Source organism: Monodon monoceros, unplaced genomic scaffold (genome assembly GCF_005190385.1).
Source record: "Monodon monoceros isolate NGI ecotype Baffin Bay Population unplaced genomic scaffold, NGI_Narwhal_1 Super_Scaffold_14, whole genome shotgun sequence".
NCBI classification, from domain to species: domain Eukaryota; kingdom Metazoa; phylum Chordata; class Mammalia; order Artiodactyla; family Monodontidae; genus Monodon; species Monodon monoceros.
The window spans coordinates 61,839,960-61,865,245 of record NW_021703770.1 but is presented as its reverse complement, the minus strand read 5'-3'; the positions used below and the strand labels follow the sequence as shown (position 1 = coordinate 61,865,245).

Genomic DNA, 25,286 nt, shown 5'->3' with positions numbered 1-25,286 from the left:
ATATCAAAGAAGTTAAGTAATAACCTGTAATCTTACATTTGAAGTGGAAATATCAATATAACTTCATGATTTGTTTTCCTCTTTTTATTAAAAACAAAAAGGCCTAGAAACAATGAGTCTTGTAGCAACGAGCACACCCAGTGCCCAGATGGTGATCTCCAAGGATCACTTCCCTCTAAAAGGAACCAAGACTCCTTGGAGAAGTGTGACTGATCCCAGGTCTAGGGCAGGAGACCATAAAAACTGCTGAGGTCATTCCAAATGTTACAGATGCTAGCTTGAAGGGGCTCCCAGTGGCCAAAGGCTGAACAACTGGAGCATCAAAAAGAATAATGATTGCAGTAGATTAAAGTACATCAAACATATAAAAAGCCATGTGTTCATAATATTTTTTTAAATTTACTGGTCACTCTACCAATTTGCTAGAACAAAATTTTTTACTCTGATAATTGGTAAATAAAGAGAAAGAATCACAAAAGAAATAATGGTTTGGAGAACTGGCCCAACAGGAGGCTGGTCATCTGGGAAACTGACTTAGAGCAATTCAAAGAGAGAGAGAGATTGGGAGACAGAGACAGAGACAGAGAGAGATTGATTGATGATACACTATGTCGTGAAGTTTCCTTCCCAACACCTCCTGCCTATCTGCTGCCCTAGAAGATTTCTGCCACTTTACTCCTATGATCGGGACTAAAATAGTCACTCCTTACAATTTCATTTGAATGTATTACTTCTCTTAACAGGTGAGATTTAGCAAAATGCCTTCGAATACCACTCTAAGTTAGACTAATACAATGTTTTAAATCAGAAAAACTAACAAAACTCTTTAATGGGGATTTAAATTTAACACAGTCTTACAACATGAAACGGGGGAAACCAATTTGTATTGAGCACCTATGACTATATACCAAATGTTTTAAGGTATCTCATTTAACTTTTGTCAGTTGCCCTAGGAGAGGATCATTCACATTTTACAAATGAGAAACTGAGAGAGAGTGGTTAAGGGACTTGGCTAAAATCATGCATTTAGTTAAGTGACAGAGCTGGGATTCAAAGAGAAATCCATGAACTACATCACACTTCGCATCTAAAAGAAAAAGAGATCACATGCATGCTGGACATGGTCAAAGTCTGTGGCGATGCACCATTAGTAAAAATACCGCAGTGATGAATTGCTCATTAACTATTTCCCTTGTAAGAAAATCACGTAACTCTACAGGGAGATGTAAGAATAAGTTTATTTGGTACTTGTGGCCTTGGGAAAATTATTTAATCTAAGATTTTTCAAGCAGGCAGAAGTCATAGAGTTCATTCTAGTCCAAATTATTGTTTTCTAGATTAGAAAACAGACCTGGAGAGAAACAGTGATAAGCCTAAAACCAAACAATGGGTTAGCGCCATGAGGGCAAAGACACCCTCCACCTTAGGTACCACTGTAGCCCTCGGGGAGCTCTGAGAGGTAACGCAGAAGGCCTGAGCCGTCCTACGGAATTAAGAGAGTGTGTGTGCAGGTCAAGGTGTGAAACGCATAAATATTGTCACTTTGTAACCATGGATCCAGGGAGTTTGGGGGTGGTTTGTCCCAGCTCATCAGCATCATTTATTTTATTTTAATTAATTTATTTATTTTTGGCTGCGTTGGGTCTTCGTTTCTTTGCATGGGCTTTCTCTAGTTGCGGCGAGCGGGGGCTACTCTTCATTGCGGTGTGTGGGCTTCCATTGCGGTGGCTTCTCTTGTTGTGGAGCACGGGCTCTAGGCACACGGGCTTCAGTAGTTGTGGCACGTGGGCTCAGTAGTTGTGGCTTGCGGGCTCTAGAGCGCAGTGCATGGGCTCAGTTGCTCCGCGGCATGTGGGGTCTTCCTGGACCAGGGCTCGAACCCCGTGTCCCCTGCATTGGCAGGCAGATTCTTAACCACTGCGCCACCAGGGAAGCCCCCAGCATCCTTTACTGATGACAGTGAGCATGATGGTTCTGTACATGACGGTGCTAAGACCCCCTGGAGAGTTCTACTGTTGAGACTGTACAGAGCAAGAACCTATGTGACCAGCAAAATATAGAAGAAATAAAAATATAAGAAGTATTTTAAAATATAAAAAGTATTTCAAAAATATAAAAAGCTCCAGCTGAGACTCCATGTGGACTCTGCTTCCTGGGTGTTCCCCACACATGTCACTGGTGCCTGAGATAGAGAGAAAGTGGGTCCTGCTGCGCTCTTCAGAGATGGCCTGTGGATGTAAAGTCCATTCTTACTTTGTTTGTTTGTTTGTTTGTTTTGGGCTTGTGGGATCTTAGTTCCCCGGCGAGGGATCAAACCCGTGACCCCTGCAGTGGAAGCGTGGAGTCCTAACCACTAGACCACCAGGGAAGTCCCAGTCCCTTCTTACTTTAATGCTGTAGTTGTGTAGTATCCATGTGTAGCAGTTGTCATTTTGGGTCCTCTGAGCCTTCTTAAGCAACTCAACCCTGCCTAACCGCGACCATGAGTGCATTGGCTAAGAACCAGCCACACGGTAAGCACTCAAACATGTCTTAAATTAATTGGTTAATGAACAAACAGAATCTGAGTATCCTGACATACTGTCCACTACAATCTTCTACCAAAGTTCTAATTGGCATTGAAGAAAAACTAATGTAATTCGGTGTGATAAATACCTCTCTGCTCAAAAAATCCTAGCATTGTCTCTCTTAGTCCCTAATAGCCACTGTTCATCTCAAGATTGTTTAACATCACAGAAGGGAGAAGACTCTAGCAACGGCTGCAGGGGACCTTCCTCTTCTCTCGAGTTTAAGTGTGGTGTTCATACATCTCGCAGAGCCAAACCTCATCACCTGACCTTGGAAATGGCCAGTGATGCTACAGTACATCCACACCTAATACAGCCTATCTGCATTTAAAAGGTTAATTTTAACAGTAAAAAAATGTTTGTATACATTTATAAAATTAGTACAAAATGAACTTTAAAAACTATCTCATAGAAGAACGGCTCTAGAAAAGCTGTTACTGCTCTCAGAAGAATGAAACCAATCAAAGCATGTTCATGCTTCACTTGCATCTAAAGACACAACGAATCTGAGGCTGCAATTTGAGTTCAGGGGCACCGCCTTGCCTCTCATCAATGACTCGAAATCAGTGGTTGAAGACAGGTGGCAAATATTTGGTTAAGTAGAAAGCAATAAAAATTACAGTCTATTTTTAAAAATCACACCCCAACCTAATCTCCTTATCTTTTCAAGACACAGAAAAAAAGTATTGGGTTGGCCAAAAATTCATTCAACCCAAACAAACTTTTTGGTCAACCCAGTATCTTGATTATTCTCCAGTGAAAAGCAAAATAGAGTTTTCCAAGGCTATTTCCGTTGTAAAGACAAATGAATGGCTAACTCTTCATAATTCTGCACACAAAGGGTGGGATCCCAGGAAAGCCAAGGTGATGCTGAGAGACCACAGTGCTCTAAAAACAAATGTTGTTGACCATGGTTTAGTGGCAAAGTAGAATCTTAGACTATCATTTCTCAAGAAATAGTTAACAACAACAAAAAAAAAAACCAGAAGCTGACTGGAAATTATGACAATAGAATATGCCTATTATAGTATTTCAATAAAAATCACATATGCACATTTATATTCTCCAAGGAGTACAAGACTCCAGCCTCCTGGCTCTTACTGTTTGCACGTCTTCAAGCAAGTTATTTAAACCTCTCTGGACCTTTGTTTCCTCATCTGGAAAATGGGCATAATCAATAATACCTACTGCATAAGCATTAGTTACATGGATTAAATGATGTTTTACGTATAAAAATACTTAGCATCTTCTACTTAGCAAACACTCAACAAATATTATCAGTCATTTTATTACCATCACTATTATTACAGAGGTTTCATTCTCAGATCTGTTCAAGATGCAGGACTTCAAATGTAAGGTGCTGTCATCACCATCATAAATAATTTTATTTCCTAGAATACATGATTCAGTTATATTTTTCAATTTATACTGCTGTACCTATTGAAGTTAGGTAAGCTCTGGAACAAATCATTATTTACTACTTCATTTGATCCTGACAACAACACTGACACAGAGAGAGGGGAGATATTATCCTCATCAGACAGATAAAGTTCAGTTTTAGCTGAAGTTCAGGGAGTTAAGTGACCTGCCCAAAGTCACAGAGTTGATGACCAGCAGGGCAGGGTTCATGACCGCTCCGTCTAACTCCTCCTGCAGGGCTTTTCCCGCTACTTCAGGCTTTTCCAAAATATCAACTTCATAATATTTCATTTCATTCAATAAATGTGACCCTAAGGGAGTCAGGGTGCAGCACGACCACAGATCCTGTTGCACAGGAACGAACACCAGTGGGCTGAAGGTGTTTTAGTGACACACTCATGAGTGTCAGCACCTCCTCTCAGGGCACAGGGGCCCCCAGTGTGATGACAAGATGAGCCCAGTGGTGCTGAAGGTGCCCACCCCCCCCCAGCAACACCTGAAAGCATTCATCCCTCCAACGCCGCCCAGCCCACCTCCCACCTGCTTGCCTTTAGAGCCCTCTCATGTCTGTCCGAGGAAAGCTTTTCTGGGGCCGGGGGTGCTGGCTGGAGCCAGAACAAGCCTCAGCCTTCCCTGCTCTTTGCCTTTGTTCAAGTTGGTCCTGCACAGAGAGCAAACACCTTTCCTCCAGACTCCAAATGGTCCAATTCTACTTCTCCTTAAAAGCCTGGTTAAAAGCCATTTCCGCCATGACACGCAGCTCAACACCGCCACGCCGCCGGCCAAAATAATCTCTGTAGCGCACAGCTTCCATTCATTTATTTAAACAGCTTTTTCTAAACTAATTTTGTAAGCTGTCTCTCTCCTCTTAGATCTGTAAGCACCTTAAGGTCCAGGTTTGAGCCTTTATATCTGCCCCGCCCCGTGTCCACCTGCCTACATACACACACACACAAACACACACACAACACTCAACACACACAACACACACAAAACACACACAACACACACAACACACACACAATACACACACAACACACACACACGACACACACACAACGCACACACACACACACACCACACACACATGGCACAGCACCATGCCCAGAGTCGGTATTCAATGGCTATGAGAGAGGGCGAGTGAGCAAAGGCCCATCTTTGATACATGTACGGAGCTTCATCTCTACCATATAACACAACACAAGCAAACTGCTATGGAGGGTCAGGTAATTTTTTTAAATGAAGAAAGAACTTTAACTCGAAAACTTTGTCAGAGGAGAAATTTAAACTATTTTTAAATTCATCTTCAGATACACTTCTTAATTCTCCATGTCACTTATGTGCATGGAACGGGGTTTAAATACAAAAGATTAAATAAGTCCTTAAAAAATACAAATCTCTGCTTAGAGAGTAAGAAGGATGCAACTGATACAAATTCAAACAATCGAGGTAAGTTTTAAAAAGAAGTGTCATCCCTGTTTAATTTTACCGTAATATGAGAAGCCACCCTCTACTCTTAATCAGTCTGAGTATCTCTTGACTATTATTATTTGTTATCTGTCCGGAAAGGAAGGAAAAAGTACGTGAGCTGGAAATGAAAGGCCTTTTATCAAAACGCCGAAGACTACCAAACATTGTATAAATTGCATTGGCAATGATCAAAAACAAAAAAAGCTGCTGATGACAAAACCAGAATGGCATTGGCACTGTGTGATACTGCTTCTTTTTAACCCGGATGTTGAAACGTGGGATGAACAAATGCCGTGATTTAGTTTTATTCAATTGTTTACCCTCTTCACCAAGGAGGCCACACTCAGTGACCACCGCCTTGAGCACTTCACTGTGGAACTCTGCATCCAAAGGCCCCAGGTCCACAGAAAGTTGTCTATCTAGCCTCTGCCTCAACCAGTAATTAAGAGATGGCCTCAGTCAATATGGGTTCAATAGGCGTCAATTCTTACCCAGCTCAGCACTGGACCACAGCCTGGTAACTCTCGAGGTCCAAATGGTGCGTCTGGAGGGAAATGGGATGATCCAGAAGGATCTCCTCCCTAGCCTGGCTGGAACAGGGACACACAGGCTGGACTGATGTGTGTCCTGAAGAACACTATTCATGAGAAAGAATGCCTTAAAGAAATCAGATTTCATGGTCAAATAGATTTGGGAGAGACTGTACTTTGAACTTTCCTTTGGGAGTTTCACAATGCGCATTGGTATATTAAGGGTTATGAAAAGTCCAGCAGCAAAGGACTGTAATATTTTGTTTAACTCAGCAAGCCCCTAATTTATTTGACTATGAACCTTCTTTCCAGTAACACCTCTAATATTGAAACTTAGTGTGGGAAATACTGAGACCACATTTGACAGTTACATGGCTTCAGATCTAACAACAAGACAACTCGTGGTTTCCCTGTCCAAGAATTGTTGCTCAACAAAGGTTAGTGTAAGAGTTAAACAAATAGGATGTTCAGGATTCCTGACAACCAAATTATAATGTAATTAATTAATTACATTAATTAATAATGTAATTATAATCTGTAAATTTTACCTTAATATAAGCAAAACATATATTATTTAAAACCAACAGAAAAAAACAGGTTTATAGGTGACAATTAAAATGTCCATAGCAGTATACTCTTTATAAAAAGATTTGCTATCATGGACCCACAACCCAATATGTATGTATTTTTATGGGCAAAATGAAATAGAGAACAAAATGATTACCCAAATAGTTCGACTTCTCTTTCTATACAATAATATAATTTTGTCCGCTAACTTTCAGATAATCCAAGCTTGCTGGGTTTGAATGTGGAAGTGAAGGAGAAAAGTGAGAGCCGGCCATTGCAAAAGCTCTTGTAATTCTCCACTTAACCGCTTAAATATACTTTATTAATAAATTGAGCCTTAGGTAGATACAGTCATTTGACCATCTTTGAAATCACTAAGGAAACATCCAGGATATTACATGATATAATACACTGAAAATCCCAACATCTGAGAATTCATGTTCCCACATTTCTGAGCACCCAATTTACTATGGAAAAAAAAAGATTTCAGCACAAAGTATTATGGGTCTATGTACCAACATAAAACATCATCGAAAACAAAATTCATAGATTGCCTTTCTAACTTCAAGCACCTCCAGTAATGCAGTCAAAACCTGTTCACATTTATGAATGGAAAATCCATGAAAATGATCTCTATTTCAGACCATCAATTTTTTTAAAATTTAACACTTTCAGACTCATGTCAGACCACGGAAAGATTTATTCAGATTTAAGTTTGCCCGTTTCATTCTTTTGAACTGAGAACCGTAAAAACACAAATATGCAAAGTTCTCCCTTTTCCAAAACACAGTTGGTGAAAATGTTACACTTCAGTACAATCTGAATCGAAGAGGAAACAATCTGAATCGAAGAGGAAACAAAGACTTCCTCCTCCTAAAATCTGAGGTGGGGGAAGGTTGCTGTTCATGAACTTGAATTTAACACCTTGATGTCAGAACGAACTTTCTCTTTACTCGTTGCATTTTAGTTTAGTGGTCAAAAATGATCATGGTTTCAAGGAGTTCTAACGGCAGTGCCTTACCAGTGTAGATGCTGGCATTGGAAGCTGGAATACCAAACTGTGACTCGATGAACTTGGGAATGAAGGTAATGAAAGCAGTTACAATGGCACTCTCAGCTGTGTATGACAAACTCACAAAAAGGAATGTCATGTTGCTTAAGATCCTGCCAGCTGCTCTTGGTAGGTCTATAAAATGACAAAAATGACAAATGAATGTTATAAACAAGGGATGGAGGAGAAAAGAAAATTGAATTGCTTTTGAAATGAACTGGAAATAGCCATTCAGCAATATAGGAAAACTTGATGACTCATTAGAACTCATCCCCTTTATTAAACAGATTTGGGGGTTTTTTTTAGTTTTTCAACTAACATAAGGAAATTTAATAAAGAGTCTAAAAACATACCCATACACAAATATCCTTATAAGAAATACCCCAAACCTATGACTCCTGTTTCAAAAACTGCTTAAAATAAATGATTTGCGTTTTTTATTGACTGAAATAATGGTATTCTTTGTTAAGACCCTGAAGTCTACTAAATGTATAAAGTACATGCAATATAGTCCTAAATTATAGTTTCCACTTCACCCAACTAACACTTCCCTGAGTAGGCGCACTTCTGAGATGCCAGCTCTCTGGCCTGACACCCACAGCAGAGGAATTGGTACATGATATGGGACATCTGTTCTTCCAGCCTCATTATGAAACAGGAAATAATACAGCTAAAAAGGCATAAGGGATAAGGCCACCAGATCAGACACTCCCAGGGACTTTGGTTTGGGGAACAAACAGAAATGATCTCCAAAGGAGCCAGACAGCCCAGAGGTACAGGCTCCATACCTATCCAGCCACCTCTCAAGGAAGAGAGAAAAGTCCCATTTTTGAATCTAGGCATTTATTCCACAGAACTTGCCATATATATGCTTCAAGATGTATGTGCATTTTCATTACAGCATTATTTATAGGAGCAAAAATTTAGGGGGAAAAAATAGATGTCCATCAATGGGAAACGTTTACATAAATTATGGCCTTGTAATGAAATACTATGTAGTAGTTAAAAATGAAATGGAGCTTTATGTACTAGCATGAAAGGAACTCCAAGAAATATTTTTGTTAATGAATAAAGCAAGCTGCTGCAGAAATATACATATGCCTGTGTGCATAAATATATATATAATACTTAGGTAAAAAACAAGCTAAAACAATGGATTTATATATGGTAGTAGGTATACACTTCAATATATATAATGCCAAGAAATGCTGTGAATGGGAGTAAGATTGGGAAAGAGAAATAAAAAAAGATTCTTGTGTATATACTTTTGTATAGTTTGCATTTTGTAATGTGAATTAACTCACGCGTGTGATCTTTACATATCTTCATGGAAAAGGTAAGCTGCGTTACTTTTGACATGTACAGTCTCTCAGTTATCAGAACAGTTACGCCCTTATGCTACAACAGGGTCTTTCTTATCTCTGTGCTATTAACTGTATTCCCCACAAGTCCGATCGGCAAATGTCAAGCTCATCCATTGAGTGTTGAGATTAATCCCCTCCTGGAGGAAGCTGTCACAGCCCCTCCAGACAGACGGAAGTGTTCCTTCTCTGTGCTCCCACCACACGCTGTTCCTGTCCATCTATGCTCATCAGTTCTTTTGTAGCTGCACATGTTTTCCCATCTGCTTCTTTCAAGAGAATGTAAATGCCATGAAGGCAGGACCTTGGTACATCTTTGTATGCCCAGCTCCTGGCACAGATCTGACATTCAGTGGGCACTCAAAAAATATTCCTGGAATGTATTTATTTATTAACATTTTTTAATTTGTACTAAAACAATATCCATATACTTATGTGAAAATGAAGTCTGTTCCAAGGATGCCTGATTTCCTCCTAGGGAGAGAGTTAGGTATTAAGGAAGCATATGTCATAAAATTCAGGGTAGTCCATGTGGTGGTGGACTTACCAAAACCACAGAAAAATGTGAAGGACCAAATAGATCATCTTTTTTAAAGTGGGCCTCTTTAAAGCTAAAGAATCCTAAAGGGATGTAGATAAGATTATAAACTAAAAATCCCATTAAAAGAAAAATTTAAATGTGAACAAAAGAGCAAGGAAGAGATATACAATATTGGCTTTATGCAGCCTATCTGGGAGAGAAATTGTATGCTTGAATTTTTCAGATAATTGGGCCATTGCCTTTTTAAGTGATAGAGCTTTGAATATTTCCTATGTATTAACTGATATTACTGGAAATCCATAGCATAATTTGACATGTTCTTCAAGATTCAAACTCATAATTATGAATAATATCTATATGCTAATTTGTTTTAGCATATGTATATATTTTTTATACAGCAGGTTCCCATTAGTCATCAATTTTATACACATCAGTGTATACGTGTCAATCCCAATCTCCCAATTCATCACACCACCACCACCTCCCCCCACCACTTTCCCCCCTTGGTGTCCATACATTTGTTCTCTACACCTATGTCTCAGTTTATGCCCTGCAAACCAGTTCATCTGTACGATTTTTCTAGGTTCCACATACATGAGTTAATATACGATATTTGTTTTTCTCTTTCTGATTTACTTCACTCTGTATGACAGTCTCTAGATCCATCCACATCTCAACAAATGACCCAATTTTGTTGCTTTTTATGGCTGAGTAATATTCCATTGTATATATGTACCACATCTTCTTTATCCATTCGTCTGTCAACAGGCATTTAGGTTGCTTCCATGACCTGGCTATTGTAAAGAGTGCTGCAATTGGGGTGCAGCACTCTTTACATTGGGGTGCATGTGTCTTTTTGAATTATGGTTTTCTCTGGGTATAAGCCCAGTGGTGGGATTGCTGGACCATACGGTAATTCTATTTTTAGTTTTTTAAGGAACCTCCATATTGTTCTCCATAGTGGCCATATCAATTTACATTCCCACCAACAGTGGAAGAGGGTTCCCTTTTCTCCACACCCTCTCCAGCATTTGTTGTTTGTAGATTTTCTGATGATACCCATTCTAACTGGTGTGAGGTGATACCTCATTGTAGTTTTCATTTGCATTTCTCTAATAATTAGTGATGTTCAGCAGATTTTCATGTGCTTCTTGGCCATCTGTATGTCTTCTTTGGAGAAATGTCTATTTAGGTCTTCTGCCCATTTTTCGATTGGGTTGTTTGCTTTTTTAATATTGAGCTGCATGAGCTGTTTATATATTTTGGAGATTAATCCTTTGTCCGTTGATTCGTTTGCAAATATTTTCTCCCATTCTGAGGGTTTCTTTTCATCTTGTTTATGGTTTCCTTTGCTGTGCAAAACATTTAAGTTTCATTAGGTCCCATTTATTTGTCTTTGTTTTTATTTCCATTACTCTAGGAGGTGGATCAAAAAAGATCTTGCTGTGATTTATGTCAAAGAGTGTACTTCCTATGTTTTCCTCTGAGAGTTTTATAGTGTCCGGTCTTACCTTTAGGTCTCTAATCCATTTTGGGTTTATTTTCGTGTATGGTGTTAGGGAGTGTTCTAATTTCATTCTTTAACATGTAGCTGTCCAGTTTTCCCAGCACCACTTATTGAAGAGACTGTCTTTTCTCCATTGTATTCCTTGCCTCCTTTGTCATAGATTAGTTGACCATAGGTGCGTGAGTTTATCTCTGGGGTTTCTATCTTGTTCCATTGATCTATGTTTCTGTTTTTGTGCCAGTACCATATTGTCTTGATTACTGTAGCTTTATAGTATAGTCTGATGTCAGGGAGTCTGATTCCTCCAGCTCCGTTTTTTTCCCCTCAAGACTGCTTTGGCTATTCGGGGTCTTCTGTGTCTCCATACAAATTTTAACATTTTTTGTTCTAATTCCATAAAAAATGCCATTGGTAATTTGATAGGGATTGCATTGAATCTGTAGATTGCTTTGGGTAGTATAGTCATTTTCACAATATTGATTCTTCCAATCCAAGAACATGGTATATCTCTCCATCTGTTGGTATCATCTTTAATTTCTTCCATCAGTGTCTTATAGTTTTCTGCGTACAGGTCTTTTGTCTCCCTAGGTAGGTTTATTCCTAGGTATTTTATTCTTTTTGTTGCAATGGTAAATGGGAGTGTTTCCTTAATTTCTCTTTCAGATTTTTCATCATTAGTGTATAGGAATGCAAGAGACCTTTGTGCATTAATTTTGTATCCTGCAACTTTACCAAATTCATTAATTAGCTCTAGTAGTTTTCTGGTGGCATCATTAGGATTCTCTATGTATAGTATCATGTCATCTGCAAACAGTGACAGTTTTACTTCTTCTTTTCCAATTTGTATTCCTTTTATTTCTTTTTCTTCTCTGATTGCCGTGGCTAGGACTTCCAAAACTATGTTGAATAATACTGGCGAGAGTGGATATCCTTGTCTTGTTCCTGATCTTAGAGGAAATGTTTTCAGTTTTTCACCATTGAGAATGATGTTTGCTGTGGGTTTGTCCTATATGGCCTTTATTATGTTGAGGTAGGCTCCCTCTATGCCCACTTTCTGGAGAGTTTTTATTATAAATGGGTGTTGAATTTTGTCAAAAGCTTTTTCTGCATTTGTTGAGATGATCATATGGTTTTTCTTCTTCAATTTGTTAATATGGTGTATCACATTGATTGATTTGCGTACATTGAAGAATCCTTACATCCCTGGGATAAATCCCACTTGGTCATGGTGTATGATCCTTTTAATGTGTTGTTGGATTCTGTTTGCTAGTATTTCGTTGAGGATTTTTGCATCTATATTCATCAGTGATATTGGTCTGTAATTTTCTTTTTTTGTAGTATCTTTGTCTGGTTTTGGTATCAGGGTGATGGTGGCTTCATAGAATGAGTTTGGGAGTGTTCCTTCCTCTGCAATTTTTGGAAGAGTTTGAGAAGGATGGGTGTTAGCTCTCCTCTAAATGTTTGATAGAATTCACCTGTGAAGCCATCTGGTCCTGGACTTTTGTTTGTTGGAAGATTTTTAATCACGCTTTCAATTTCATTGCTTGTGATTGGTCTGTTCATATTTTCTATTTCTTCCTGGTTCAGTCTTGGAAGTTATACTTTCTAAGAATTTGTCCATTTCTTCCAGGTTGTCCATTTTATTGGCATAGAGTTGCTTGTAGCAGTCTCTTAAGATGCTTTGTATTTCTGTGGTGTCTGTTGTAACTTCTCCTTTTTCATTTCTAATTTTATTGATTTGAGTCCTCTCCCTCTTTTTCTTGATGAGTCTGGCTAATGGTTTAGCAATGTTGTTTATCTTCTGAAAGAACCAGCTTTTAGTTTTATTGATCTTTGCTATTGTTTTCTTTGTTCCTTTTTCATTTATTTCTGCTCTGATCTTTATGATTTCTTTCCTTCTGCTAACTTTGGGTTTTGTTTATTCTTCTTTCTCTAGTTCCTTTAGGTGTAAGGTTAATTGTTTATTTGCGATTTTTCTTGTTTCTTGAGGTAGGCTTGTATAGCTATCAACTTCCGTCTTAGAACTGCTTTTGCTGCATCCCATAGGTTTTGGATAGTCGTGTTTCATTGTCATTTGTCTCTAGGCATTTTTTGATTTCCTCTTTGATTTCTTCAGTGATCTCTTGGTTATTTAATAACGTATTGTTTAGCCTCCATGTGTTTGTGTTTTTTACGGTTTTTTCCCTGTAATTCATTTCTAATCTCATAGCATTTTGCTCAGAAAAGATGTTTGATATGATTTCAATTTTCTTAAATTTACTGAGGCTTGATTTGTGACCCAAGATGTGATCTATCCTGGAGAGTGTTCCATGTGCACTTGAGAAGAAAGTGTAATCTGTTGTTTTTGGATGGAATGTCCTATAAATATCAATTAAATCTATCTGGTCTATTGTGTCGCTTAAAGCTTCTGTCTCCTTATTTATTTTCATTTTGGATGATCTGTCCATTGGTGTAAGTGAGGTGTTAAAGTCCCCCACTATTATTGTGTTACTGTCGATTTCTTATTTTATAGCTGTTAGCAGTTGCCTTATGTATTGAGGTGCTCCTATGTTGGTTGCATATATATTTATAATTGTTATATCTTCCTCTTGGATTGATCCCCTGATCATTATGTAGTGTCCTTCTTTGTCTCTTACAACATTCTTTATTTTAAAGTCTATTTTATCTGATATGAGTATTGCTACTCCAGCTTTCTTTTGATTTCCATTTGCATGGAATATCTTTTTCCATCCCCTCACTTTCAGTCTGAATGTGTCCCTAGGTCTGAAGTGGGTCTCTTGTAGACAGCATATATATGGGTCTTGTTTTTGTATCCATTCAGCAAGCCTGTGTCTTTTGGTTGGAGCATTTAATCCATTCACGTTTAGGGTAATTATTGATATGTATGTTCCTATGACCATTTTCTTAATTGTTTTGGGTTTGGTTTTGTAGGTCCTTTTCTTCTCTTGTGTTTCCCACTTAGAGAAGTTCCTTTAGCATTTGTTGTAGAGATGGTTTGGTGGTGCTGAATTCTCTTAGCTTTTGCTTGTCTGTAAAGCTTTTGATTTCTCCATCAAATTTGAATGAGATCCTTGCTGGGTAGAGTAATCTTGGTTGTAGGTTCTTCCCTTTCATCACTTTAAGTATATCATGCCACTCCCCTCAGGCTTGTAGAGTTTCTGCTGAGAAATCAGCTGTTAACCTTATGGGAGTTCCCTTGGTTGTTATTTGTTGTTTTTCCCTTGCTGCTTTTAATAATTTTTCTTTGTCTTTAATTTTTGCCAACTTGATTACTATGTGTCTCGGCATGTTTCTCCTTGGGTTTATCCTGTATGGGACTCTCTGCACTTCCTGGACTTGCATGGCTATTTCCTTTCCCATGTTAGGGAAGTTTTTAACTATAATCTCTTCAAATATTTTCTTGGGTCCTTTCTCCCTCTCTTCTCCTTCTGGCACCCCTATAATGCGAATGTTGCTGCATTTAATGTTGTCCCAGAGGTCTCTTAGGCTGTCTTCATTTCTTTTCATTCTTTCTTCTTTATTCTGTTCTGCCACAGTGAATTCCACCATTCTGTCTTCCAGGTCACTTATCCGTTCTTCTTCCTAAGTTATTCTGCTACTGATTCCTTCCAGTGTAGTTTTCATTTCAGTTATTGTATTGTTCATCTCTGTTTGTTTGTTCTTTAATTCTTCTAGGTCTTTGTTAAACATTTCTTGCATCTTCTCGATCTTTGCCTCCATTCTTTTTCTGAGTCCTGGATCATCTTCACTATCATTATTCTGAATTCTTTTTCTGGAAGGTTGCCTATCTCCACTTCATTTAGTTGTTTTTCTGGGGTTTTATCTTGTTCCTTCATCTGGTACATAGCCCTCTGCCTTTTCATCTTGTCTAGCTTTCTGTGAATGTGGTTTTTGTTCCACAGGCTGCAGGATTGTAGTTCTTCTTGCTTCTGCTCTAGCATATTTTTTAACTTTCCATTTATTTTCTGATATTTTTCTGGTTGCAAGAAAATTCCTTCCCCACGATATGTTGTTTGTATTTGTTTTTACCTGCTGATATCTTATTTCCACATCCACTTTAAGTTCTTCTACAGAGCCCTTTTAAAGTAGACATAAGCTTTCAATCTTGTTCTTTTGTCATCCATTTTTAAATTTTTTTTATTTATCTTAAATTTTTAAATTTACTTTTGGCCATGTTGGGTCTTCGTTGCTGCATGCAGGCTTTCTCTAGTTGTGGCGAGCAGAGGCTACTCTTCCGTGTGGTGCGCGGGCTTCTCACTGTGGTGGCTTCTCTTGTTGTAGAGCACAGGCTCTATGGGCGCGGGCTTCAGTTGCATCACGCAGGCTCAGTAGTTGTGGTACACGGGCTGAGTTGCTCTGTGGCATGTGGGGTCTTCCCAGACCAGGGATTGAACCCATGTCCCCTGCATTGGCAGGCAGATTCTTAACCACTGCGCCACCAGGTAAGTCCCAGTCATCCATTTTTAAAAAATAAATTAGCAATTAATAAAATTAACTTTTCTGTTCATGTATGGTTCTATGGATTTGGGGAGGCAGTGGTTACTTTTATTTATTTTTTTAAATTTTTATTGGAGTAAAGCATGTTTTTAATTTAAACTGAGAGTGGGATGAGGGGTAGTGTTTGGTTTATTATTATACAAAACAGATGAATTATTATTACTGTAAAGTTGTTGACTAGATTTTATTACCTGGAAACTTACATTTATACCCAGGTATAAATTATAAACATTAAGTACCAACCAAACATACTGACCCCTATTAATACTTTTTATAATTTTCCTGACACAGATATTTTTGGAAATAATATCTCTTCTTGTGGGGAAAAAAAAAAGGATTTACCTGAAGCTTAGTGCCCATTCAGTTTATTTTCCTTATGTTTAAATTAAAATAAATACCTTTTTAAAAATAATTTTTTGAGGTGAAGTTCACATAACATAAATTTAACTATTTTAAAGTCAACAATTCAGTGATATTTAGTACATTCACAATGGTATGCAATCACCACCTCTGTCCAGTTTCAAAATATACTTTTTTATTATAAAAAAATTTAATCATTTATGTTCAGGGATGAGGTTGGAATTCACCTTTATTTTTTATATTTTTAAATACTTTCTAAATTTTCAATCATGAACATGCATTGCTTTTATATTCCACCCCCCCCCAAAAAAAACTTCAAATTTAAAAGGATGCAGCAATATGTCATCCTCCTAGAGAAGTCTTCCCTGACTCAGGCCGCTAACTTAGGAATTCCTTCCTCCTTTTTCTTCAACTTCCTCAGAAGATATATACCTCCATTTTAAGACTTACATTTTATTATGCCTATTTTCCTTTCTAGCTCCCTTTGAGGCAAGGACTGTAACTTTTCATATATGTATCCTGAATTCTTCATCCTGTAGTAGTTGCTTAATAAAGATATTTGTGAAAGAGGAAAAGAAGCAAAGAAAGAGAAATTTTCTTAAGATAGACATTGCCAGCCATCTATCTCAATAATTAGAATGATACTTGGGAACCAGTCTAGTCCTTTCCTGAAAGTCTTAGGTAATGCCAATTTCTTAAATCAAAGTAAAATTTGAGGGAAATATCAACAGAACAAGCAAAGAAAGGTGGCTTAAGTGAACTAAGTCAAACCAGGCACAGAATTCCCATTGGGCAAAAATGGAAGCACCAGAGTGGGGGGTCATTGTTATGTAGAATGTGGAGATCTTTATAAAATAACATGATGCCAAAATACAGGGCTGAACCTAAGCCTCAGCCTCAAGGGCTTGGGAAAGGCCCTCCAGAGGATGGGGAGAGGGAAAGCGGTGGAAAGAAAGGCAGTGGGAGCTCCATATAATAATTATAGTGGAATCGGGCCAGGTAAGAGTGTACCTCTGGCTGTAATACAGAAGATTCTTTTTTCCCATCAGCTTTATATTAATCACTTTTTCCCTGTATTTTATGTTTTGACATCTTAAAACGCTTGCTGGCGGTGGGGAGACTGGACTACCAGTGCTTAGATATAGCAAGGGCTCAGCTGGGAGCACATCTTTTATACGGAAACCAACCAATCCTGAGTTTATATGATCAGCCACCTTGTTATCTAACTCTCACACGCCAAGCCAGTATTTCCCCTGCCCTAAACCACCCAGACAACTAGAAACCAGCCCTACAGCCCAGAGTCGGCTGGAATCACTCAGACTAGCCAGTGGTAAGCTGTTTACTCTGTTCTGCCTTGTCTTTCCCATGGAAACCCCAATAAGGGCTCTGGCCTTGGCTTTCCCCTCACTCCTGTCTTTTGTTTCCTGACCAGAACCTGGTGCTTCCCCTGTGGCCCCATATGGCATGGTGTGCCCCCTTCTCTTGGGAAATGTAAGTAATAAATTCTTCTTTCAATGGCACTGACCTCTCCATACCATCACTCAGTCACCTCCATAAATTAAAATCCTGGAATCACTTTATTTAACGTCTCTCCACGAAGTTTCCTTTACCTCCAATCTTTTAGTTCTTATTATTTATATACTTTTAAGCCTTCAGATGCATCAAAAAGCTGGTGGAAACATACCATCACCATGCAGTGAAAACCTCAATAACCTCCTTTATGGCCTGTAAATCTTGCACCCTCCTGTATATTTCATGGACATGTAGCAGATACAACTTTACCATGCCTATTACAAAGGAGCATCAAACTATTTTTAGTCATGTCTTCCTGTAAAAGCAAAACCAAAGTTGCTCTTCATATGTAACATGGACAACACAGGACCCCAAGTGCCCCCATTTCCTGCCCATTTTCTTTGGAACTAATGATGTCCCTGGGTTCCCCCATCACAAGTCCCCATTAAAGTATTCCAGTTTCTTCCCCCACCCCACAGCATACTGACAAATGGCATTCCCTGTTTGCCAATAAAAGAGCAGAAGGAACTGGATGACCCTGGCACACCACAGTCACCTCTGGGTGAGCACACAGAGCTCCTGAACCACTTACCTGCCGACAGTGGACAGAAACGGCGGCCACTGGGGCCCAGAATACATTATTAGTGGTTACTGGCCACAGTACAATCCTGCTTGTTTAAATCTAATAAGTATTTATATATATTTCTAAGTAGATACTACTCTGATGAGTAGTAGTCCCACAGTTAATCTGCACTGAGTATTTGAAAAGTGTTTTCTTTTTTAGCAGTTCTTTGCCATGCCTGTTACCATCTACATTTTGCCTCTTAAGCTGAAGGTACAACAAAATAAATGTAAAAGAGAAATGAAACAAAGAAATAGATATAGAGAAGATGAGATGAATGGATAAAGAAGATGTGGCATAGTTTTCAATGGAACATTACTCAGCCATGAAAAAGAATGAGATTCTGTCATTTGCAACAACATGGATGGACCTAGAGGGTATTATTCTTAGTAAAATAAGTCAGACGGAGAAAAGCAAATACTCTGTAATCACTTATATGTGGAATCTAAAGAGTAAAACAAAAAAATGCATATAGCAAAACAGAAACAGACTCGCAGATACAGAAAACAAACCACTGGTTACCGGTGGGAATAGGAAAGGGGGCAGGGGCAAAATAGGTATATGGGATTAAGAGATACAAACTACTGTGTATATAATAAATAAGCAACAAGGATATATTATGCAGCACAGGGAAATATAGCTATTATTTTGTAATAACTTTAAATGGAGTATAATCTATAAAGATATTGAATCACTATATTGCACACACAAAACTAATGTAATATTGTAAATCAACTATATCAATACTTCAATTAAAAAAAGAAAAAGAAATTCATCATATTTCCTTGAAAAGAAAGAAATAGAGAAGATGTAAATAGAGCAGAACATCAAAGCCAGAGAAATAGAATTAAATATTTCTATGAGATTCTTCCTGGGCTTCAAATTTGACCCTCAGTTTCCTGGCCACCAAAGCAGAAAGTTGTATAATCACTAGCAGAAACATTCTAATTTCCTTGTGGAAAACAATGCTTTTCTTAACTATGTTCTAGAGCAGTGATTCTCACAGTGTTGTCCTTGGACCACCAGCATCAGTCTCACCTGGGAACTTGTTAAAATGCATACTCTCAGGCCACACCTCAGGCTTCCTGAAGCAGACACTCTGGGCTGGGGTCCAGCACTCTGGGTTTTCAGAAGCCCCCGTGGTGCTTCCTAGGTAGGCTAAGTGTGAGCACTCTGTTCTCAAGATATAGGGTTTTATATAAAGGACACTGAGCAATGCTCTTATGGCAAATATGGGGAATTCAAGCAACAGCTTTCCATAGAGGCTGCAAACCTAAAGCTAAAGTGCAATTCAGCAAAAGAGCAAAGGCAAAACACAAGAGGCTAAGATGGCATGTCCCAGGCACGTGGCTTTTGGTGATCTCTCTTTGCTGAGTCAAGTATTGCCTCTAACATATTCCATGCGATACTGGTTTTTAAAACACCTAGCAAAGAACCACATGCTATGGTTCTTTGTTCTTAGGCAACTCAAATTCAGAATTTATTCCCCCTGCGCCTCTATTCCTCTCTCCATCATCTGAGGTTGAAACCCTGAAACCGACTTTGGCACCTCCCTCCCCATCATTCCCATAGCAGTTGCCACATTCTATAAACACAACCTCTTCCTTCCCGCCTCACCATTCAATAATTCATTCTTCAAATATTTACTGAGTATCTACTAGATGGTGGGAATTTATCAGGGAACATGACGGACAAAAATTCCTTGCCTTCATGGAGCTTACTTTCTCATTACTGAGACTATAAATAACATAAGTAAAATACATAGTATACTACATAGTGATGAGTGCTAAGGAGAAAAATAAAGGAGAGAAAGAGATAAGCTTTGGAGAGGAAGGTAGAAATTTTTAAATATGGTGGCCAAGCAAGGCCTCATTGAAAAGGGACCATTGGAGAAATACCCTGAAGGAAGCGAGAGGATGTGGGAGAGAGCGTTCACCACATGGGAATGGCAAGTGCAAAGGCCCTGAGGTGAGAGTGTGCTGGCAGATTTGAGGACCAGTGATGAGCCCAATGTGGTTGAAGTAGAATGAACAAATGGGATTGCAAGAAGGATATGGGGGCAGGCAGGTAACCAGGGGTTAGACTGGGAGACCACAGAAGCTTTAAGCAGAGGAGTGGCATTTCAACAGGATCCTTCTGGCTGGAGAGTTGAAAGCAACTGAAAGGGGACAAGGAGGGAATTCCCTGGCGGTCCAGTGGTTAGGGCTCTGCATTTCCACTGCAGGGGGCATGGGTTAGATCCTGGTCAGGGTAAGATCCCATCCTGGCGTGGCCAAAAAAAAACCAATTTAGCACGCTACTGTCCTTTCCATCTGTACTAAGCAAAACCATCATCACCTCTCTCGGGCTCTGTCGGTAGCTTTCTAGCTGGGCGCCCTCCTTCCATTCCACTCCCTCCCCCCCCAATCTACCTAACAGAGTGCTTGCCAAAGGCTGCTCAAACCTCCCCACTGCCCATCTGGGCCAAACTCAGTTAAGGTTAGAACTCTCTATGCACAATATGGTCCCACCCTACCCTCCCAACCTTACGTCCCAGGCTTCCACCATGCACATCCAACACACCAACCACAATACACTCGCTCAGCATTTTCAAATACATCACCCCAGTCTGACCTTCTTGCCTTTGCTCTCTCTGACTGGAATACCCACACCATCCCACCTCCACCTACTGACATTCTCCCAGTCTTCCAAGGTCCATCACAAAGCCCACCTCCTCCGTGAAACCTTTCCTGATCCCTCAACTAGATGTTCCCTCGCCTGCCTCTGACTCTCACACCATCTTCCTTTTTGGCCATTAGCATATTTCCATCTGTACTTGTCCTGTCTCCCTCAATGGACTATAAGCTCTCTGAGGGCAAACCATGGCTCACTCATCTTCCGATCTGCCACAGCTTGGAGTACAGCAGCTTCTACAGAGTGAATAGTCATTGAATTAAATGATGACATCACCCTCTAGTGATCAATACTCTATAACTTCCAATAGCCTCTTTAAATCAGTGCATCACCTCAGAGTAGCTATTTTACTTAGAATGATAAGTATATTCTACTTGAACACAGACAGAAGTCTAGCAGAGAAAGTCTGTTGTACTTTATGTTAATTCATAACGCCAAGAAATGAAGGTTAAAAGTGGACACAAAAATAAACATCTTCTTACGATTAACTGCTACCAAAAGCTTTCTATTTAGGAAAATGTCCAGGTAAAGTCAGAAGACTTTTAAAATGCTGGACCTCAAACCTCAGGAAAATTGATCCACTTAAATATTTTAGCTGTTTATTTTTATGGGTAAGATGCTGAAGCAATCAATGCTATTCTCTTTATGGGATGGTGATGCAGACACACTAAAAATTCTACTGTCTCCTTTGTGGTGTTTTAAAAGTCTTATTCCTGCATAATTTATAATAAGAATCTAGAAACACTGAGTCAGATTTTCCCAATGTCTATCATTAAAATGTGGAGGCAGAGGGTAGAAAGTGTAGTGTATTTCCTTCTTGAATTCTCTGCAATAAAACTTCTCAAGGAGCACCATTCTGTATGGCCTAAATCATTTTTGTTTTTAGGAACTAAAAAAATACTAACTTGGCCACCTTTCCACCTTCTCTTTGAAGAAGCTAATATTGATGTACAGATTTCAAATATAAAATAAAGACTAAAAGGAGCCTTACTCCAAAAAACAGGACAGGGAAAAAGAAGATCTGCGAATCAAACTCAGATTTAACTCAAAATGAAATCTTAGCAACCACTCTTTCATTCAAGACCTAAATAATGAATCTCAGCTTTGGAATACAAATTATGTCAGTGATGGAATGATTCCCAGAGATTTAACTGATCTTTTTGAAAATCAGATTAAATATTAGACTGCCATTTCCTATAGGTAAAGGTATTAGAAACCAAAATGCGCAAGATATATATGAATTAATTTTAAATATTGTATTTGAACATTATTCCAATGTCATCAATATCACTTGAATAATTTTTAGCAAAACATTTTCACTTTATATTCCCATCTGAACAGGATTCCTTTCTAACAAAAGAAAGTGTCTCTGGAAGTTCCAGGTCTAGATACAATTAGAGAATCCAGTGCAAGAAGAAGTAATAAAATAAACCAGCTCTGCGTCCTAATCAGGAGGGTTCACTGCCGAAGTAAGATCCGTCATCATAGTTAAGGCATAGAGTGAAAAAGCTGAGAATTTATCAGAAATACTGACAAGAAAACCAGAATGAAAATGGATTTTATAAACCAACTACCCATCACTGTCAAAAGACTCCTCTTATTCTTTCCTCGAAAAGAAAATATCCTGAACCATCAAATTGAACATAGAAAAGATGAAGAACAAACCTTAGCAGTACAAGAAGACATCCAACAAAACAGTACATAGGTTCAATTCTGAAAAATAATTTTCAAATCCCATGATGGCTTTTACCACTTTTGAAGCTGCCTGCCTAAGTGAGCTTTCCCCCAAAAGCAGGAGTTGAGTTAAGGATTCAAGGCCAAACTGTTTATTTGGGAGATTCAGGAAACACTGGATGGGAGTGTGGACGTGATGCACAGGAAGAAAGGGTGGCTTACAAAGGATGTAGAAACATACCTCAGGACTGTCTCACCCATGAGGGGATGGAGCTGGGATGCTGATCAGCCATTGGTTAAGATGGCTTTAGGGGTGGGAAGCCAGGGTGTTAATTCTTTGGCACTTGAAGTGTGCAGGAGTCAAGCACTTTCCCAGACTACAGAGAAGACCTTCAGGCAAAAGAAGACCCACAGGCCTTCAGGAGATCCTCCACCTTGACAACGGGAAGGTCCCACAGTACAGATGGGGCACTGAAATCATTGTCTACACTGGCTCCTCCAAGGACTTCATTCCCATCAACGGTTGTGTCCGCTGTTGGTATTTCATATCAGTCTTCGCTCTCCCTTTTCTCTACTATCCAACAGAGCATATATTCCACATTCGAGCCATCTACCTCTAAGCTATAAAATATACCATTTTAGCTTAGCCTTTATTTCCCCCCTTGAGTCTACTTCATATTCTCTGTAAAGTAAAACTCTTAGTCTATTCGTATGTTGTGAATTTTTTAACATCAATTTTGCTCTCAACTGGGTTGTTTAAAAAAAAACAAGTCACTCCCTTGGTAGTATTATGGTCCATCATGCATCCACGAAAAATGATGGACTGGTCCACAGGGTAAGAGCTACCATCCAGAGAATCTTTTATACCATCCAGAGAATCTTTTATGTTCTGAGAGCAGAAGAGGTAATTTTGGCAGTTCCAAAAGCACACATTGTCCCAAAATAATGAGGAGGGAGCGGGAAAGGCAAATCTAAAACTTAACTGGGAAGAAGCATTTCCAATGAAATGTCACTTCACTGCTTTGAACAAATACAGTCTTTAAAAATAGTCCAATCTAACCATTCTTAGGCTGCAGGGACAGTTCCATAATATATTAGTAACTTCCTTCTAAGCCTGAAAGGTTCCTCTTCGTCTTTACTGTGTACATAGTCAAAGTGAGATGATAATGTGCCTAGGTAAATTTACCCTAAAACAACCTTAACTGATGTAAGCACTTGATAAATATTATGCTTCATAAGTTAGAAAAATCAATTCAGAGAATTCACGAAATAGGCAGGAACTAATGGGAATGTAGTTATAGGTTTCTTGGAATAAAGGGATTTATTGCCATTCAACAGAGGTATTGAATATGGAACAAAAATGGCTTGGTTAAGATTAAGTTGTTTAGATTTGAGATTGCCTAATCTGGCTCTAATAAAGTCATTATTTTTAAGAGAGATAAGAATGAAAAAACAGACCAGTACACATCACTGAAACCCTCTGGACGTTTTTATGCTGGGTTTGGAGACCCATCCCCTGGTTGCCCTTCTCCATGGCCACTTTCAAGCTTTGACAGAGCCACTGTTGAACAAGATCCTTTCCTAGAGGTAAGTTTTATATTTATGTAAGGATCAGGACACACTATCAAACCCACGGTTCCCTGAGACAAACCATCCATTGTATAATGCAATAATTATTTTAAAAATCAGACATCTCTAATTACAGTACGAAGTCTTCACCTTTAGATTCTAAATCAGTGTTTCTCAAGCTATCTGTTACAAAGGACTATTTTTTAATTATTATTTCTAGTCTATTGTTACTGATACTTTTGAAAGATACATTAAAGATGAATAACTAGAAAATGAAAATTTTAAAACATACAAAATTTAAGCCCAATTTATTATTGTTATTAGATTCGACAGACACATAATTACTCTGTCAAAATTTTTTTTTAAGCTTCTCAGCATTTACTTTCAATTTCAGCCCATATTCTGTCACAGACCAGTAACTGCTGGTGGGCAGCACTGGCCGGGGACCAGACTTTGAGTAGCACTGATCTGAAGTGCCATGCACGTACTTATTCAAAAGATATACCTTACCTCTGGCATCCTTTCCAAATCCTATAGAAGAAACTTTTTTGTCCACTTCTTCACAATTGTTTGTTTTCTCCTTCATAACGTCATCGTCACCAGCAACATCAGCAGAGTATTTTTTCTTTCTCTTTTTCTTGTGTCGAGGAGGAAGCTTTTTTGGAAAAGTAAACATTGGGAATATCACAAGAAACATTGCAATGGCACAAAGGAGGAATCCACTCCACCTAAAAAATTGGGAAATGTGAATAGCATTTATGGCTTTGGCATTATGAGTGTGAACAAATTAGCAAAGTAAAAGTTTGTGGTGATAAATTTCTCCAGAGAAAACTTTTTACCTTCATCAGGTGTACAGCAGTAAGAAGTTAGACAACTTAAGAAAATATAGTACGGAATCCTCCCTTTCTGTGGTATAAATGAGAAATCTACCCAGTAATTATACTAGTATTATAATGACTATTAAAATCAGCAGCCTGACTAGAATTTCATTCAATTCAAGTATTTTTGAGCACATATATGTTAGTTCTGCTAATTAACATTGTTAGTCCTACTACAGTGTGCATCTTATAATAAATCAATAGCCCATAATTTTAAGAAAAGAATAATATAGAGTCTATAGCATGCTTTCTGGACCAATATGGACACTTTTTTCTTAGAAGAAAACCATTAGTATCTGGTATGAAATGTATTTCAAATGGCTGATGGCATTCAAATATTTTTCTGCCAGCACTTAAGAATGTATCAACCCTCCTTAGCTGGCCTTCCCAAACTTAACCAAGTATGAGCAGAGCTGAAGACATTTACACTCAATCTTTGCCTTCAAGAACTTACAATCTGCTTGTAAGCGAGCTAAAGATATAAGAAA

General features: G+C 38.6%; 1 protein-coding gene across 3 annotated transcripts in view; it reads right to left on the bottom strand.

Annotated features, from left to right (window-relative positions):
• Positions 1-25,286, bottom strand: part of SLCO5A1 (solute carrier organic anion transporter family member 5A1) — a 118,519-nt gene that overhangs the window by 44,595 nt on the left and 48,638 nt on the right. For 2 of the 3 annotated variants that reach the window (XM_029222829.1, XM_029222827.1), the window contains exons 3-4: positions 24,431-24,648; positions 7,575-7,739 (exon numbers count right to left, since the gene is read on the bottom strand). In XM_029222829.1, the coding sequence (XP_029078662.1) occupies positions 7,575-7,739; positions 24,431-24,648 (383 nt within the window). The remainder of the gene's footprint in view (positions 1-7,574; positions 7,740-24,430; positions 24,649-25,286) is intronic. The other variant, XM_029222828.1, reaches the window with a different exon arrangement.